Source organism: Ipomoea nil, unplaced genomic scaffold, assembly GCF_001879475.1.
Source record: "Ipomoea nil cultivar Tokyo-kokei standard unplaced genomic scaffold, Asagao_1.1 scaffold1043, whole genome shotgun sequence".
NCBI lineage: Eukaryota > Viridiplantae > Streptophyta > Magnoliopsida > Solanales > Convolvulaceae > Ipomoea > Ipomoea nil.
Window position 1 is genome coordinate 6,391,172 of NW_017617471.1, and position 20,415 is coordinate 6,411,586.

The 20,415-nt window shown below is 32.7% G+C and overlaps 2 protein-coding genes across 5 annotated transcripts; both read right to left on the reverse strand.

Moving 5' to 3' along the window:
- Positions 1–4,741: 4,741 nt before the first annotated feature.
- LOC109181604 (probable glutathione S-transferase) lies at positions 4,742–19,782 on the reverse strand. Of its 4 annotated transcripts, XM_019331455.1 has the most exons (3): positions 19,778–19,782; positions 17,968–18,279; positions 17,455–17,884 (listed from the first exon to the last, which is right to left on the reverse strand). In XM_019331455.1, the coding sequence occupies exons 2-3, from the start codon at positions 18,274–18,276 to the stop codon at positions 17,522–17,524; spliced, it is 672 nt and encodes a 223-aa protein (XP_019187000.1). In that variant the 5' UTR covers positions 18,277–18,279; positions 19,778–19,782; the 3' UTR covers positions 17,455–17,521. The 4 variants fall into 4 exon arrangements, with proteins under 4 accessions (XP_019187002.1, XP_019186998.1, XP_019186999.1 ...); XM_019331457.1 differs by lacking the exons at positions 17,455–17,884; positions 19,778–19,782 and adding an exon at positions 4,742–5,274 and having other exon boundaries at positions 17,968–18,449; XM_019331453.1 differs by lacking the exons at positions 17,455–17,884; positions 17,968–18,279; positions 19,778–19,782 and adding exons at positions 4,758–5,274; positions 5,357–5,689.
- On the reverse strand, positions 10,249–11,229 carry LOC109181603 (probable glutathione S-transferase). The gene is made up of 3 exons (XM_019331452.1): positions 10,889–11,229; positions 10,399–10,769; positions 10,249–10,334 (listed from the first exon to the last, which is right to left on the reverse strand). The coding sequence occupies exons 1-2, from the start codon at positions 11,195–11,197 to the stop codon at positions 10,407–10,409; spliced, it is 672 nt and encodes a 223-aa protein (XP_019186997.1). The 5' UTR covers positions 11,198–11,229; the 3' UTR covers positions 10,249–10,334; positions 10,399–10,406.
- Positions 19,783–20,415: the final 633 nt, after the last annotated feature.

A 20,415-nucleotide genomic window follows, 5' to 3' on the forward strand; every position in this document is an offset into this window, starting at 1 on the left:
CAACTAGGTCCTACGTTGATACGCTGTCATACACATACGCTTCGTTTGGCAAAGCTTATTTAGGACTTGTAGCTTATTTTAAGCTACTAATAAGCTATAAACTCTGTTTGGTAATGTTTTCAAAATAAGCTCCTAGTTTAAAATAAGAGTTTATTTTGAAACGCTACTTAAGATAACGTTTCAAAATAAGCTCCTAACTTCCTAACTTTTTTTTTTTATCCTTATTAATTTAAAGAAATGACATAATTTATCTTTCCAATTAAAATATTTTTTCTCTTTCCTTAATTTATCTGCAACTTTCACTGCAATTATTATTATTATTATTATTATTATTATTATTATTATTATTATTATTATTATTATTATGAGATTTGCAAAAATATTGTTACTTCATTATGAGATGCTAAATCATGATTATGCTAATAGTTTTATTTCAAAATGTTAATTTTTTAAAAATACAAAATGTTAAATTTTAATATGTAAACAAACTAATTTAAATTTTATGTTGATGTTCTTTTTAGTCTTTTTATATTTATCGGCTTATCAAAAAGTTAATTTTACCAAACATTTTCAATCATAACAGCTAGCTTAACAACTCTTCAGTTTTCAGCTCCTAGCTTATAGCTTTTCAGCTAGGTTTGCCAAACAGAGCCATAGGAGATTGTTAGTAATTTATATCCATCTATAATAGATCAATTATTAATGTTATTTTTGAATTATTAGTATCACTAATAATTAAAGAATGACATTGATAATTAGCATATTATGGAGAGGTATAAATTATTAATTTTTTAAAATTTAAACAACATAAAAAAGTAAAGGATTAAGTTTTTTTTTTTTTTTGAGTTAATTCCAGCAATAGTCCTCCGACTATTGTGATTTTCCAAATTTGGTCATCGTCTTTTAATTTTGGACAAAATAAACCCTTGACTATTAGAATTGTTCCACCATTGGTCCTTCCGTTAACTTAGAGTTAGATAGACGTTAAGTTAAGGGGTAAAAAGGTCATTTCTTTTGTTGGGTTTCTTCTTCCGATGAGTTAACTCAATAGGCAAAGGCAGCTTAGATTTGGTAGCGTCGATGAAGACTCATCAGCTTTTTGTGTATTTTCAGTGGTCTAGGACTGCTTACATAATTTTTTTTTTTTGGTAGTAATATTTATGTTAGGCATTTTGGAATTTCAATCCCATATTTTTCTTCCTCTTCTTGATTATCATATTCTTCTGCACATTCTATTCCAGGTTAATGTTGGGACTTATTGAAACTATGAATTAATGGTGTTTTAGATTTCTCTCCTATAAAAAAAAAAAAAAAGGATAGAACTAAAATTCTTAAATTCCTAATTAATTTTCCTATTATATCTATGTATCTATGATCTGTTGCTCCTCCAAGCTCTGTCAAATCCAATAGTCAACAACGAAGCCAAGCCCAAGGCCGACGAATTGACGACGCCGGCGCCCTCCCCTGCGGATCTGCAAAGAAGACAGCAACGGACGACGAAGCTACAAGCCGACGACGCCGGTGTCGACCCCTCACCTGCGAATCTGCAAAGAGGACGACAACGGGCGACGAAGCTACAAGACAATGACGCCGTCGCCGTCGCTTCCCCCCTTCCCTGCGTATCTGAAAAAAAAAAAAAAAAAAAAAGACGACAACGGATGACGAAGCTACAAGCCGATGATGCCGACCCCTCCCCTACGAATCTGCAAAGAGGACGACAACGGACGACGAAGGTACAAGCCGCCGACGCCTCCCCCTCCCCTGCGAATCTGCAAAGAAGACGAAAACGGACGCCGAAGTTAGAAACCGACGATGCCGACGCCTCTCGCCCTCCCTTACGAATGCGAATCTATCTTATTCATTGAGTTTATTCACTGATTCTACATCGTGAAGGCTCCTTGATTCTTCGACTGAAATCTACGACATTTGAAAGTCGGTGCAGTGACTGTGAATTTTGATTTTTTGGATTGTTAATTTGTTATTGAGAATTTGACTTTAAGAATTGAATTGTTAAAAATGTAGAAATTATGATATACGGAGTACTTAATTTGTGGTATGATCTGTGTATATTCAACCAACCTCAAGAAGAAGAAACTCAGTAGAGGAAATGACCATTTTACCCCTTAACTTAACATCTATCTAACTCTAGGTTAACGGAAGGACCAATGGTGGAACAATTCTAATAGTCAAGGGTTTATTTTGTCCAAATTAAAAGACGAGGACCAAATTTAGAAAATCACAATAGTCGGAGGACTATTGCTGGAATTAACTCTTTTTTTTAAAAAAAAATTTTTTTTACATAAACTGCGTTTAATGCTATTATAATAGGGGATTTAGTTAAGATGTTGTTGAGAAAATAATACTTTTTGTCCTTAAGTTATAAAATAATTGTAGAATTTGTCATTGAGTGTTGGTCATATTCACTTTTTATCTTTAAGTTATTATTGGTAGTCCATGAGTTATACTAAAATTGTAAATTTCGTCCCTAATGTTTTATTAGTATAGGGACGAAAAGTGCAACATTAATGATAACTTATGGACGAAAAGTGAGTATGATCATGGAAAACATTTTCCTTAAAAAGTGAAGGAAAATATTGTTTTCTTGTGTTTGGTTCATAGGGAAAATGAATTCCTCAAATGTGTGGAAGATGGGAAGAAAAAGTGCATAGATTGCCTATTTTACCCTTGTTTTTTTTTAAAATTATATTACTTTTATTAATTTGTAGGGACATATAAGTCTTTATACTCATTATTCCTTACAATTCCAAATTCAACCAAACAATAGAATTATATTAGTATTCCCAGTAATTCTTTTTCCACCAACCAAACAATGAAATTCATCTTCCTAATAATTATTTTTCCATTGAATTTCAGTTCCACTTCCCTTAAAATATTTTCCGCGAACCAAACGAGCCCTTAGAAATAAATTCTACAATTACCTAATAATTTAAGGATGAAAAGTGAAATTTTTCATTATTTAAATTTAAAAATATTAATTTTTTTTCAAAAGTATTATTCTTTTCATTATAAATAACAACACTTTATTTGCTTTCAAAAAAAAAAACACTTTATTTATGATTAATATTATATTTTTTCAGTATAAGTATTACATTTTTATCTTAATTCGATTCGTTTTACGGATCCCCACGCAAATTTCAAAATGGTAAACTCAAAATCTATCATAGAGTAAGCGCATTTGTAAAAAAATCTAGTTACAAAATAATGGTCGAAGGTATGCTAATGAGTGAGTTATTACAAGCTAAGTAGCTAACATTTTATGGGGTGTTTGGTTAGAGGAAAGAATTAAGAAGGAAATGAATTGTAATTCGGTGGGAAAAGAATAATATAGAAATTCAAATTATATTGTTTAGTAGGAAAGAATAGAATTATGGGGGATGGGAAGAAAAAAGTGGTATAAAGCAAAATGTCCTTGTATAATAATAATAATAACAATCAACAAGGGTATTTTTGTCATTTCTTACACTTTTTCCTTTCCAAAAAGCATTGAATTGTAATCCCCTCCAACCAAACACTGTAATTGAAGCCTTCATTGAATTGCAATTCAATTAATTACATCCAACCAAACACTCCTTAATTCATAAATCACCCGAATCTTGATTGGATTTCTGAAACATTACTGAGCAATTGAAGAGCTCATAAATCACTTGAAAACTGAAGAGGCCAATCATCTCAAAGATAAGGCTATCTCTTCTAGAAAAATCTGTTCGTTAAGGCTAATATTGTTGAAATGAGTAACAAAGCTTATATGTTTAGCCAAATGTCTTGTGATCGAGTGGCATAGATGTAACCTTAGTGTGAAGCATCAAGCATTGATTTTTTTTGTGATTCAGTAGGTTGAGAAAGTATGTATGAACAAATATTACATTGATCATATCAGATAATGATCATAAGAAAGTCCGGCTCAAACCAAGGAGAAAGAATTCGTTGTCTAAAATGCTGAATGAATCTTTTACTCAATGCAAAGAATGTGTCAAAATTACAATATTGCCCATTCTATTTTTGCCTTTGTTAGGATTCCCGGGCCTAAAATTCTATAGATGACTTAATGGCTTCTTAGGGACTAAAATCATAGTTTAATGACTGAATAGTTAAAAGTTTACATTAACTAACTCATATATAGTTAAGAAAGTGATTTAACTATTCATACATAATATAATAGAATTACTAGTAGAAGTTTTGCACGGACTTAACTCACTGATTCAGTAGACAATATTAAAAAAAAAAAAAAAAGATAAGATTTGAACTTCAACATTTGACCCTGTCCTTATTTGCTTAGCCATTGAGTCCGTGATTGTCAATTTCGAGATTTAACAAATAGAGAGGAAAGTTCGCGGACTAGTAAAAGTTAGACTCGCCAAAGAGCAGGCTATTTTGGCTCTCCTCTGGCCGGTTTTGACAACTCTATGAGGAATCAATGAAATGTAATAAACTGTTGCAAAATTACACACACACAATGGAGGAACATTAGTGGTAGTTTTAGATAAGTTGGAGGACTTATTGTGATAAATTTGTAAGTTGAACACCAAAGATGGTAGTTTCTCAAACTCAGAGAACTATTTAGTGCTAGCTTTAAAAAATTTATATGACTTATTGTGATAGATTTGTAAATTGAGGACCAAAGCTAGTAGCTCCTCAAACTCAAGTAGATATATTATACTATTAGACAAAGTCCCACGAGTTTCCCACTTTAATCATATGTGGATTTCTTTTTCTTTTAAAATTTGAAAGCTTTCAAATTTGACAAAAGTTGATGATGCCAAACTAGTGTTACAACAGAAATGAGACATAGACATAAGAGACATAACTTTATTATAGCTGAAATAAAACTAGAATAGTACTAGTCTTCTCTTATACAAACTTTTCAATTAAAAAAAAAAAAAAGAAGAAGCTTTACTCTGAAGCACTTGCAGCTGCTGACTTGAATCTCTTATTGTAGTGCGCAACAAGTTTATCTCTGGGAGGAAAGGTCTCCTTGATTACGTTGCAGTTGAGAAAATCCTCCATCCACCGACATAAATTAGGGAATTTTTGTTCCGTCATCCCCAGTTCCACCCCTAAAACTTCTGCCAACACTCCAACCCATAAAGCAACGAAATTGCCGGCTATATCTGCAAGTCCGATCGTCTCCCCTCCCAAGAACTTCTTCTTCTTCAATTCATTATCCACAACTTTAAGAAGCTCACGAACTTCCTCTTTTGCCTTCTCTTGCTCCTCGCCTTTGGTATATCGTACTTTCCTCGCTGCAGGCGAGAACTGCGCGTCACAAAATCATCAATCGAAAGGCTAGCTAAATCTTGAAGCAGATCAAATGGACGAAAACGAGGACTAAACATACCTTTTCGTCGAAGAACTTAGCCCAGAAACGAGCCACGGCTCTCTCGTAAGGATGTTTGGGCAAAATGGGAGTGCCCGGAAAGGTGTCGTCGATATACTCGAGAATGACAAGAGACTCAGCGATTGGGTTTCCGTTGTGCAAGAGCACAGGGATTTGGTTGTGGACAGGGTTGGATTTGAGAAGCAAGGGGCTCTTGTTGGAGAGATCTTCTTCTATGAATTCATATTCAACGCCCTTCAGTTTGAGAGCAACCTTAACCCTTGCAGTGAAAGGGCTTGACCAACTACCTAGAACCTTCACTTCTGCCATCTCTGAATCAGTGTGTGTTTGTGGTTCTTTTCTGGGTTATTGGCTTCATTTACGGGCTGGCCTCTGAATTTTCTTATCAGCCACCTTTCTTGACTATTGTTATGCCATGGACCAGGTTCACCTTGTAAGGTGGACTCAAGTCCAAAACGACACAATCTATGCCATAATTTATCTTTTTATTTTTAAAAAAGTGTCAAATTGACTCCTTTAAGTCAAGTGGATAATACAATTGGATTCCCTAAGTGTAAAACTCCATTTAAATATTTTAAATTGGTAAAATAATTCAACTAAGTCCAATTTGACTTGTTTATCATGTTAAATTGATACGGTGTTGACACGTATCATTCTTATTTTATTTTTTAAAATATATGTTTTTTATTATTAAAAATTAAAAATATTATTTATTATGAATTAATTAATTAATTAAAATAATAATATAATAATAATAATAATAATAAAAAACAGCCACGGGCTATCCGCACATACCGTATCGATTTAACTTCTTATTTTATTTTTTAAAACATATGTTTTTTATTATTAAAAATTAAAAATATTATTTATTATGAATTAATTAATTAAAATAATAATATAATAATTTTTTTTTTTAAACCTGATAAACAAGTCAAATTGGACTTAACTTTCTCCATCTGTTTAACCGTCCAAGTCCACTTGACTAATTCTCGTTAACTTCGGGAGGGACGGGAGCTCCCCTTTGTAAATGATGTGGATCATTTTGATCCCACATCGAAAATGTTTAGAAAGAGAAGCTCTTGAGCTCCAGAGGAGCAATGCTTTGATCCCCTTCCAAACATAATTGTTTGCCTATCAACGTGGGCAAGTATTGGAAAGTCAAAATGCTCTTATTTAAAAAGTCTTAGCTTAATGGTTTGTTATTTTTAGTTTTTTTTTTAAAATTATTTATTAGGGCTGTTTGGGAATTATTAACCCTAAATGTATATGTGTTGTTTTAGTTTTTAGTAGTTTGGAGCAAATTGCTGAGTTATTAAATACTATTTTTGGTGTTTTGATAAAAAAAAATGTTAAAATGACGAATCTGATAAAATTTTAACAAATTTGTTAATAAAATCAAACAAGGCCATTATCTAATAATTAGTATGGCATTTAAAAAATTAATTGTATAGATATTAAAGTTCGTTTGAAAGTTAGGAAAATAATTTTGGATAAATGAATTATTATTCAGAAAACATTTTTCTTTTTAATGTTTGGTTGCACAGTAGAAAATATTGTAAAAGAAAATTTATATTATTATTATTATTATTATTATTATTATTATTATTATTATTATTATTATAAAAAATGAATATTAATAATTGACTGCGAATAAAAAAATGATTCATATTGACTAAAATGAAAAAAGAAATTGTCAGATCATTGCATTTTAATTAAAAATGGAACGGAAATTAAAAATTAGATGGAAATATTTCAATAAAAATATTCTACATCATCAATTAAAAATGGAATGAAAATTAGGTAAAAATATCACTGTATCTAATTTCTAATTGACTGAAAATAAAAAAGAATAATTGGCTGAAAATGAATCTGATATTACTAATTGACTGAAATATAAAAGAATCACTAATTGACTAATATTCTACCATTATATATTTCACCTGAGTCACTTATCCTGATGGACGGAAAGTGTTAGCTCTATACGAAGATGGACAAGATTGTGTTGCTACTACCAGTGTTGTCTACAAAGAGGTTTCAATAATGTGTAAATACAATCGGTGATATTATTTTTTTTTTTAAATGGCAAAATTGCTATATATCTACACAAAAATGATATTCTCCATACAAATGAATTAGAATATCAAGTCACTCTTATAATTGAGTTGATAGAGAACGTGCACATTTGCTTAATTTATAAAAAATACTGAACAATGATAAATAAAATCTCCAAAGTTATAGCACCGCATGCATACATCTACACATTAGCTATTAATATGAGAAATTATTTGCTCAAATTCAAGCAATGATAACATAAAAACACATAAACGATCCAAACCATATCTTCAATTGCACTATATAATATGTGATGTTCTAATTTAAATAATTATATATTGATACAAATATTCTTAATATATTACAACAAATCCATTCCGTGCATCGCACGGGCGAAAATACTAGTGTGTAATAATCATCATCATCATCATCATTGACAAAAGGGTCATTTCATTTTTTTTTCTTCAAATAACCGATGGATAGTATACTAAGCCTTGGCAACATGGACCGGCCTAAGAAAACAACTGGATCAAGAAAGTCCAAGAAAGATACACGATACGGGCCAACCCAAGAGTTTGCTAATGATTAGGCCTGTTATTCCCAATATAATATGAATTGGACTAATGAGAAAATTATAATTTATGCCCCTCCAAAATATGTCAATTATCAATGTCACCCCTAAATTATTAGTGGTTTAAATGTTGCCCCTAAATTTTCAAAATGGTAAATATATTGCCCCTCCCATACAGTATGGGAGGGGCAATATATGTACCATTTTGAAAAATAAGGGGCAACATTTACACTACGGGAGGGACTATATTTAAGAAAATTGAGGGTAATATTTACACCACTAATAATTTAGACCGGGGTGACATTGATAATTAGCATATTATGGAGGGACAAAAATTACAATTTTCTCTTGGACTAATTATTTCTAGTATAATAGAATTAAGTCTCATTATGTAACTAAGATTCCCAATATAAGGCAATCAAGAATTCTTATTTTACGTAGGGCTCTAGGCCCAAAATATGTATAAATGGACTCCTCACATAGAGGAGGGGTAACTTCCGAGCAATATTTATTAATACAAAGTTCCTATATTTTCTCCATATATTTTTCCAATATTCTCGTTATTCTAACGGTAGTGTTGGCCTGCCGTTGACTGCTCGTGATTCTTACTGAACAAATCTTTCTCCGTTTGGCGTGAATAAATCTCGAAAAAATACGCGATTTCAAAAAAAATGTCCAAAACGGATAACCGAGTCAAAAGTTATTTATGCCTTGCCAAAGTTTCGACACATTTCAACTAGTAGAAACTTCAACAAGTCAACAATAATATTGTAAAATGGGATATTTTGGTTATTTGATGCTTAAAATAAGAAATTTTGGTTTTTTAATGACCATTTAAAAAAAAAACTGCTGATCAGCCGACTAGGCGGTTGATTCCGACCTTTTTTGCCGTGACCAAACGACGCTTAGATGTGATTTTTGTAACACTGCTAGATTTCAGACTTTCATAATATCTCTGGTCGGCCCAACTTCCTCAGAATCACTATGTACCCACAGTTTTTTAATACCTTTGCCCCAAACCCATCCAAAAGCACTGTTGATAGCTCCCCATTACCACTCAGCTGCATGGTCAGCTTTTACCCTGCAACTGCAACTGAAACCTCCAATCCAGTTCCCTTCACTGTCTCTCAGATCGAACTCACCATATCCTGTCGGCTCATGTGGGTTGACAAAGGAAACATCTGTATTAAGCAAACCAACCCTCATGAAGAGGAAACCACCTCACCTCATCATTCCCACTCTTACCATTAATAGTATTCATTATGTTGCTTTGGCTAAAATAGTTTCTTCTTTGTTAGTTTGTTGTCTTGCCTAGTGCCAGTATGGGGTACTTATTGCCTTATTGGCATGCAAAGAACAAATATTGCCTTATTGGCATGCGAAGAACAAAAGGCACGGGAGTTTGGCATTCATATGTATAAATGCTTATTTGAAGAGTTTGTTGATAGCTTTTCAGGATAAGACGTAGGTTCATGTAAATCCACAAAGATTTTTTTTTTTTTTTTTGAATGCTACTAGCTCTATTACATTGTAGTATCTGTTCATATACTTTCTCAACCTACTGAAACACAAAGAGCTAATAACGTCTTCACTGAGGTTCGAACTTACAACCTTCCAAATGGAAATCCACAAAGATTTAATTTGTCTATTATTATTATTTTCTCTTAGTTCTCCAAATGAATGAAAAAGAATATCTTGTTCACTACACTTCTAATCCTACTGAGAATTGTTAATTAGGAAACACGTGTGTTGAAAGTATAACTCAGGCTTTCATTTTCATATACTTCCTTGCATGGTAACTTATCTTCCTCAAATATCTTGACAGTTAATAACCCAAGCTTCCATTTTCAAGCATCTGCCTTTTGTGCCTCTTAAGCTGATTTTTTATGAAGGTTTTGCACTAATCTTTCTTTCCTTTGCAGGCTATAGGGCTTAACATTTTTACATTCCTTTTCTGGTTATATATAATACTCCGTAGCTTGAAAGATTAAACTTGTATACTTGTTTAATATACCTGATTTTCCAAGCTTTTATCATGATAGTATAATAGTCTAATCATGTTATATTTTCTCCTCAAAACTTACAAAAAACAAAATGCCACTCTTATGCAAAAAAATTATTCTCCTCAACTTCTAGAAATTTTTTGTCCAAAAAAAATTGAATTCCATGAACGAAACACCCCTTCATATGGATATTTAACAAAGAAAGAAGAAAGTCCATGACCTTCTCTCATTATTTTATTATATTAATAATTATTAAGAAGCAAATGTTACAATAGATATGACTGTATGAGACATTGATGACATTAATTTATTACATCTCTTACAGTACAAACTTTTCAATCTAAAACAAATGCTTAATTACTTCTCCCAGTCTTCTCCCAAATACTACTTAAGGAATTATTATTATTGAGTTAAGCTCAAATGTTTACTGAGAAGCAGTAGCAGCTGCTGGCTTGAATTGCTTGGTGAAAAAGGCAACAAGTTTATCTCTAGAAGGTAAAGTCTCCTTAATTACATCGCTGTTGAGGAAATCCTGTTTCCAGCGATATAAATGAGGGAAATTTTCTTCGGTCACGCCCACTCCCACCTCCAATACTTCATCCAAAACTCCAAACCATAAAGCAACGAAATTGCCGGCTATATCTGCAAGTCCGATCGTCTCCCCTCCCAAGAACTTCTTCTTCTTCAATTCATTGTCCAGAAGTTTCAGAAGCTCACCAACTTCCTCTTTTCCCTTATCTTGCTCCTCGCCTTTGGTAAATGCTGCTTTCTTGACTGCAGCCACGAACTGGGCTCAACAGTAACAGTTAAACACACGTATGCACGTCACAAAATCGAAAAGCAAAGCTAAATCTCAGATTAAATGGACGAATTGAAGATGAGGACTCTATATAGTAGTAGATTTACCTGATCGTCAATGAAATTAGCCCAGAAACGAGCCAAGGCTCTCTCGTAAGGATCTTTGGGCAAAATGGGAGTCCCCGGAAAGGTGTCGTCGATATACTCGACGATGACGAGAGACTCAGGTAGTGGGTTTCCGTTGTGCAAGAGCACAGGGACTTTCTTGTGGACAGGGTTGGATTTGAGAAGCAAGGGGCTCTTGTTGGAGAGATCTTCTTGTATGAATTCATATTCAACTCCCTTGAGTTTGAGAGCAACCTCAACTCTTGTGCTAAAAGGGCTTGCCCAACTGCCAAGAACCTTCACTACTGCCATCTCGATCTGGGTGTATGAATTCTGTGTTAATCAGTCAATGTGTGTCTGGGTATGTTTATTGGCTTGATTTATATAAGGATGGAATAGAGGTGTGAACAATAGTGCAGGCTGACGTATTCACTGAACTCATATTATTTTATTATTGCCATAATAATTTAGATTATGATTTTAAGAATCATATTTTGAAATTCATTTGAATTTGTTTGTCCAAAGATAATATTATGTAACATTTAATAATAATAATAATAATAATAATAATAATAATAATAATAATAATTATTATTATTATTATTATTATTATTATCATTATTATTTTTATTAAATGTTCTATAGAGGTGTGAACAAGGCTGCAGGCTGACGTATTCACTGAACTCATATTATTTTATCGTTGCCATAATAATTTAGATTATGATTTTAAGAATCATATTTTGAAATTCATTTGAATTTGTTTGTCCAAAGATAATATTATGTAACATTTAATAATAATAATAATAATAATAATAATAATTATTATTATTATTATTATTATTATCATTATTATTTTTATTAAATGTTCTATAGAGGTGTGAACAAGGCTGCAGGCTGACGTATTCACTGAACTCATATTATTTTATCGTTGCCATAATAATTTAGATTATGATTTTAAGAATCATATTTTGAAATTCATTTGAATTTGTTTGTCCAAAGATAATATTATGTAACATTTAATAATAATAATAATAATAATAATAATAATAATAATAATAATTATTATTATTATTATTATCATTATTATTTTTATTAAATGTTCTATAGAGGTGTGAACAAGGCTGCAGGCTGACGTATTCACTGAACTCATATTATTTTATTGTTGCCATAATAATTTAGATTATGATTTTAAGAATCATATTTTGAAATTCATTTGAATTTGTTTGTCCAAAGATAATATTATGTAACATTTAATAATAATAATAATAATAATAATAATAATAATAATAATAATAATAATAATAATTATTATTATTATTATTATTATTATTATTATTATTATTATTATTCCAAAAGGCTGAACCCCAACCCTAAGGGCCCTCCACACCCCGGCCCGACAGAGCGGTGGGAGGTTATTATTATTATTATTATTATTATTATTATTATTATTATTATTATTATTATTATTATTATTATTATTATTAAATGTTGTATAGAGGTGTGAACAATACTACTGGAAATTATAGAATTTCCGACCTGAAAGTGATCTTAAATCAAGTTGAGATCAAAAAGTGGTCGGAAATAGCAATAAATATTTTTCCGGATACCAAAAGTGATCGGAACAAGGCTTTCGACTTGATTTAACATTACTTTTAGGTGGTCGGAAATTACATAATTTCCAGTAGTGCAAGACTGCAGGTTGACGTATTCACTGAACTCATATTATTTTATCGTTGCCATAATAATTTAGATTATGATTTTAAGAATCATATTTTGAAATTCATTTGAATTTGGTTGTCCAAAACTTTTATGGTAATAAAGATAATTTTATGTAATATTTAATAATAGTAATAATTATTATTATAATTATTATTATTAAATGTTGTATAGAGGTGTGAACAAGGTTGCCGACTAACGTATTCACTGAATTCATATTATTTTATTGTTGTCATAATAATTTAGATTATGATAATAAGAATCATATTTTGAAATTCATTTGAATTTGCTTGTCCAAAACTTGTATGGTAATAAAGATAATATTATGTAGCATTTAAAAATAGTAAAGTAATAATAATTATTATTATTTTTATTTTTATTATTAAATGTTGTACATAAGTGTGAACAAGGCTACAAGATGACATATTCACTGAACTCATATTATTTTATCGTTGCCATAATAATTTAGATTATGATTTTAAGAATCATATTTTGAAATTCATTTTAATTTGCTTGTGCAAAACTTTTATAGTAATAAAGATAATATTATGTAACATTTAATAATAGTAATTATTATTATTATTATTATTATTATTATTATTATTAAATGTTATATTGAGGTGTGAACAAGACTACAGGCTGACGTATTTACTGAACTCATATTATTTTATCGTTGCCATAATAATTTAGTTTATGATTTTAAGAATCATATTTTGAATCCATAAAAGATAATATTATGTAACATTTAGTAATAGTAATTATTATTATTATTATTATTATTATTATTATTATTATTATTATTATTATTATTATTATTATTAAATGTTGTACAGAGTACAGAGGTGTGAACAAGGCCGCAAGTTGACATATTCACTGAACTCATATGTACTGAATCGCTAGATTTTTTTTTTTTTTTTTTTTTTTTTTTTTTTTTTAGAACAATCGCTAGGGACATTATTTCTTGATGCCATTATTTCTTTTTTAATAGGCCGTTTGGTTGGAGAGAATTAATTAAGAGAAAATGAATTGTAATTCAGTTGAAAAAGAATAACGTGGGAATAAAGTAGAAATTTAAATTATATTATTTGGTAATGAATAATAAAATTATTGCTAAATTGGAAGGGAAGAAGTGATATAAAGACTAAAATGTTAATGTGAATAATAATCATCATCATCATCAATGACAAAAGAGTCATTTAATTTTTTTTTCTTTCCCCACTGCTCTGAATTACAATTCAAAGTGACCGATGGAGACAAAGGGCCAAGGAGCTATGGTATGCTCGGGGGACTGTAACACGTGTTTTTTTCATACGTCTGTTAACTTTCGTAGGAGGAAGAATAAAATCCACTCTTTGAGGAATTCCATTGGATAGCCCATAACAGATGAGGATGGCAAATGAGCTATTATGGTTGATTATTTCCTGAATTTGTTCACTACAGAGGAGGGAAATGATTATTTACTGGAACGTGGTGGGAGATGAGGTAGTTCTCTTTTGTAAAACTTTTCTAGCTACTAGTCTTTTACATGAGTCGATAAATGCTACCCATATTATTTTAATCCCGAAAAAGAAAAACCCCGATTTAATGTCAGATTTTCGCCTAATTTCATTATGTAATGTTGTTTACCGCATTTTGGCGAAACTCTTAGCGAATAGGTTTCGCGGGGTGCTAGACTCTGTTATTTCTAATGCTCAAAGTGCTTTTATCCCGGGTCGTTCTATTGTTGATAATGTTTTAATTGCTTATGAGTATGTCTATGCTATGAATCGTTGTAAAAGGGGTGGAGCGGGTTTTGGTGCTTTAAAGATCGATATGAATAAGGCTTATGATCGGGTGGAGGTGGGTGTTCTAGGTAGGAAAATAGAAAGATTGGGTTTTAGTAGGCGGTGGGTGAGCTTGATGAGGGAGTGTGTGTCGACTGTGGATTACAGGGTGTTGGTGGAGGGGAAGGAATGGGGGCCCATAATTCCTTCTAGGGGTTTAAGGCAAGGCGACCCTCTTTCGCCTTGCCTTTTTCTCGTTATAGCAGAAAGTTTGAGTGCGATGTTGAAAAGTAAACAAGAGGAAGGGTTTTGCATGGGGTTAGTGCTGCGAGGGGGGCTCCTAAAATATCTCATTTGTTCTTTGCCGACGATTGTTTATTCTTTTTCAAAGCGAATAACTTCGAGGAAAGTATCACTAAGGATATTTTGGGTGAGTACGGGGAAGCGAGTGGTCAGCGGGTGAATTTAGAGAAATCTGCTATTATCTTTGGGCAAAATGTTGAGAGGGAGGATAAGGAGGTTGCTTGCGAAACTTTGAGAATTCATGAACAGCTTACTAGGGGCAATTATCTGGGGTTGCTAGGGTATGTGGGGAGGCGAAAGAGGGAGAATTTGGATTTTGTTAAGGAGAAAGTCCGGGCTAGGATTCTTCATTGGGGGAATCGGTTTTTGTCTAGGGCTGGCCGAGAGGGTCTTCTTAAGACAGTCCTCCAGAGTATCCCAAATTACTCCATTAATGTTTTTTTACTGCCAAAGGGTACGTTATGTGTGTTGAGAATGAGAGAATTATGAATGCTTTCCGGTGGGGATGTGAGAGTCGAGGAAGAAAGGGGATTTGGTAGAGCACATGGGCTGACTTGTTAGATTAGTTGGATTTGCTAATCATTAGTGGGTATATCATTTATGCTCAAGAATAAATGATTAATTACCAATTTGGTCCATCGACTATGAGGATTTCACCACTTTGGTCCTTGACTTTCACAATTTCTCAATTTAGTCCCCGACTATGTTTTTTTTACCCGAAATGGTCATAACTGTTAGACATCCATTAACTTGGGACGAAATTGGTAAAATTTTGCTATAGTCAAGGGACCATTTCAGTAATTAACTTTTAGAGAAAATAGTGCAAGTGATGACCGAAATGGTCCCTTGACTATAGCAAAATTACCAATTTGGTCCCGAGTTAACGAATGTCTAACGGTTAGGACCATTTCGGGTAAAAAATGCATAGTCGAGGATGTAATTGGTCAATTTTGAAAGTCGAGGACCAAAGTAGTGAACCTTCATAGTCGAGGGACCAAATCGGTAATTAACTCATAATAAATTTATTAGTGGGAGTAATGGTTTGATCAGTGGGAGTGATCATTTTAAAGGTCAATAATATAAGATGCCCCGTTTGATTAGTGGAAGTGATCATTAAAGATGTCCCACTTCAAGATTGCTCCACTTCAAGGATAAGACACCTTGCCTTGTTATTATAAAATCAATAGTTCAAATTGTTGTGCAACATATTTCTGAAAATGTTGTAACAACATTAATAGTTTTTATTATAACAATGGCATTAAGTTTATGGTGAACTATCACGAGTTAGATTCTTTAGCATTTGTTGGAGTCTTTCGTTTCATCAAGTTGATCCTAAGCAATTAAGATTTAAAAGGCTCAAAATTCAGTGTTGAGAGACATAAAGCATGCAAAGACTCATGATGTTGGTTCATATAGATGAATCTTGGGGATTTTTTGTTATGATGATATGATATTTTTGTTGTTTCATAAAGTTACATTAATAAATCATCATTATTGCTCTCGGGCATAAAAGGTGGACTTCCTTTTTTGTTTTGAAGATTATTTATAAGGTGTATGTTTAACGTTCCATTTTGTGGGCTTAGGCTCATAGATTTGTTATCTAAGCCGTTGGAATATGGACTACTTAATTACTGTCTTTGGCTAAAGATTCATGAGAGTAGTGGCAGACGTGTCAACTCTGAAAACTTAGATGTTAGCGATAATATTAAAGATAATGAGTTAGTCATGCAATATATTAGCATTTTGCTAATAGTTTCGGATCCCACTCAAGGCATGCTTATAAGAATTGTAGGGATCATACATGGTACATGGAACATATTATGTGACTATATTGTACGTACATTTATGTTGTCACTTCTATGTAATTTTGAAGGTTTCTCTTATGGTTATGCGCATATTTATTTGAGAGACATCCCTAAGGTTGGACCAAGAATAAACGTAGGGTTTATTCATAGAGAACCTGTGTTGAGAATCAAAATGCATGTGATGCATAGATGGTAGTTCTCACACTTTAAGAGGACATACCACTATAATTCATGTTTTTTTTTAATCTTCAAACAAAGGTTGTGCCAATACTTGCACCAAGTGGAAAATTGTAACATTTTTCATTAATATTGTACGAATGAAGTTGTGGAAAGTTTATTAGGCCAAATTTAGCCATTGTGCATTAATTAGTTTTCGATAACTAATTACAATCAAGAATGAACATAAGGTTTATTCATTAAATTTTATACCACAAAAGATACTTAGAGAACAAGTTACATTGGAATCATAAATGGATACTACTCTTATTAAGAGGAAATATCTCTATGGTTCATGTTTTTTGCTTCTTTGAGTTAATACTTGCACCAAGTGGGAGAATGTAACACTTTCCATTATACTACTATTTATGGTGCAAGTTAATAAGCCATTTATGGCCATTATATTGTGATTTGAAACGGAAGTAACGAGTTTCCATTACTTAGCCTATAATGATAACATGTAGGCTATTTAAGCATGGTCCTCCCACTACTTCTGTTGCAGTCTTACAACTACACCATCTAGTTTCTTAGGAGATCAAGTGATAGACAAAACTTAATTCCTTACTGTTCTTCAAACAATGCAATAGGAGATTACAACCATGGCTAGAGATGCTTAATTTAATCGTATGCTTCCGCTATGAAGTTAGATTATGATTACAAGTACTATGATTGAGAAGATGAAATTAATTTGAGTGTTGTCAAGATTTAACAAGTAGAAAGAGATGTGAATGGCGTTCTCTAATTATATTATTTTATAAATAATAACCAAATTAAACAAGAGTTACAATATAGATGAAACATAAAACTTAGAATAGTACGCACAAGTCTTGTTACTAATTAGAAGCAGTTGCCGCTGCGGGGTTGAATCGCTTGGTGTTGAAGGCAACAAGTTTATCTCTTGGAGGTAAGGTGTTCTTGATTACATCACAGTTAAGAAAATCCTCCTTCCAACGACATAGATGAGGGAACTTTTCTTCCGTTACGCCCAATTTCACCCCTATAACTTCTTCAAAAACCCCCAACCATAAAGTGATGAAATTGGCGGCTAAATCTGCAAGTCCGATCGTCTCTCCTCCGAAAAACTTCTTGTTCTTGAATTCATTGTCGAGAATTTTCAGAAGCTCATAAACTTCCTCTTTTCCCTTCTCTTGCTCCTCGCCTTTGGTAAATACTGCTTTCTTGACTGCAAGCAAGAACTGCAACATAACATGGACGTCAGAAAATTGAAAAGCTAAGGGAAATTAAATAGAAATAGTAGATCAGAGTTTAGCAGATTTACCTTGTCGTCGAAGAACTTAGCCCAGAAACGAGCCAAGGCTCTCTGGTAAGGATCTTTAGGCAATATGGGAGTGCCCGGAAAGACCTCGTCGATATACTCGAGGATGACAAGAGACTCAGGTAGTAGGTTTCCGTTGTGCAGGAGGACAGGAACTTTCTTGTGGACAGGGTTGTATTTGAGAAGCAAGGGGCTCTTGTTGGATAGATCTTCTTGTATGAATTCATATTCAACTCCCTTCAGTTTGAGAGCAATCTCAACACTTGCGCTATAAGGGCTTGCCCAACTGCCAAGAACCTTCACTTCTGCCATTATCTCGATCTGGGTGTATAAATTCTGTGTTAATCAGTCAGTGTGTGTCTCTGTTCTGGGTATGTTTATTGGCTTGATTTATATAAGGATGGAACATAGGTGTGAACAAGGCCGGTGAATTTTCTTACCAGTCCAGAAAGTAGTGTAGCATTCTTGACTAAAACTTGGCTATTATTACTTTATTTATTTATATTTTCTGACTAAAAAATAATTTGTACTGTTTCATCTATATTTGCTTGACTATTGAGCTCTCCTTGGTTAGGCTTCTTAATATTTTGTCCAACACTTTTGCGTGATAGCACTAGCTAGAATGCTCAATCGTTATACACTGCATCACGGCGCACAGTGCACTGTGCATCCCGTGCCTCCCAAAATGATGTTGTTTTGGGAGGCGCGGTAGGAAGTTGACATGATTATGTATATTTGTTTATACAATTATGTATATTTTGTATACAATTATGTACATTTTTTTATACAATTATGTACATCCGAATCAGGAAATTTTTGTGTATTATGTTAAGAGTTGATGTATATTATGTTAAAAGTTTATGTTTATTATGTATTATGTTAGATTATGTGTATTATCTTTTAAAAAAAGAGTATGTGTATTTTGTTATATAATTATGTACATTCATGTATACAATTATATGTATTCTAGTATAACATTATGTATATTTTTGAACATGAGATTTTTTTGAGGAAAATTAACTGCCAAACACTGGGTAGCGAAATTTCAAAAAAAAAAAAAAAAAAAATTGAAACGACATCGTTTTGTATCTGGGCGCACAATGCAACGCGTGTCGTGGTGTAGGATATAAATTGTCTAGAATGCTCGATGATTTTGTTCCCCACAAACAAAGCATGCTTCTCTTTGGGATAACTCCAACCAATATGACAAAATTAAAATCAACACTTATAACCACAAAAGCACGACTTCATAATCTAATGAGTGAATAACTAAAGTTTACATTAACTAACTCATATAGCTAAGAAAGTGATTTAACTATTCAATTCATATATAATATAATAAAAGGGATAAAGGTCAAATAGACCCTCATACTATATAGTAAAGTGCAATTGGACCCTCAAACTAAAAGAACATCCAATTAGACCCTTGAACTTATTAAAACAATGCAATTAACCCATTTAACCTATAATAGCAAGTTATATACAAGATGCTACATCACTTGAATCAATATTTTTAAATTTATTTTTAAAAAATAAAATAATTTTAATAAAATAAAGGAAACAAGCAAACAGAAAAGTCATTGCAGCTGCAGCAGGTGGCGAGGCTCTTTCCGGCGACCTCTGTTTTTCCGGCGAGCAGAGGCCACCGGCGACTTCCTCTTGTTTTCACTCCCTCCAGCAGCCCCGGCAAACCAGCGGTAGTAACTTCCCCTCCGACGTTTAGTAGATCGACGACGTTTGGACCTCGTACGGAACCAACAACAACTCCTGTGAACAATCTATTTTGGCGAAGCATGATGTGTTTCTCGACGACCTCTCCTTCCCGTCGACCTTGACCGGCAACCTTGGCAATGGTGTTGGACCAGCTGTTGGTGGTGATGGTGAAGTTACGGCGATGGTAGCAAGATCGGATGAGCAGCAACGTATTTTGAAGAAGATGGATGGTGATGTGTCGATGATGAGATGTTCTTGACGATGATGATGCTTGGCTTACAAAAGCAAAATTGTGGAAGTAATGGAAATGGATTAAGGAGGTAAATGATGGTTATGATTAATAATGGATTAAGCAAGCCGGCAAACATGCAGCTTCACAGCCTTCACTGCTTCGACTTCCTGTAAATTTTTATTTTTATTTTTATTTTTTTTTAATTGAATTTAACCGGTTACCTTTTAGCAACCCATTAAATATGTTAATTGCATTGTTTTAATATGTTCAAGGGCAAATTATGCTGTGCATCCGTATGCACCATGCATCGTGCATACGGATGCAAAAACGACGTCGTTTTAATAAAACGCGCGTCTCCCCTTTAAAAAAATCAAGTTTGATTCCCAGCAACAACATATGAACTAAAATTCCATAATCGATGAACTATAATTCCATAATCTATGAACTAAAAATTCCATAATCTATAAACAAACAAGTGTTACAACCTAGATGAGACATAGACATTA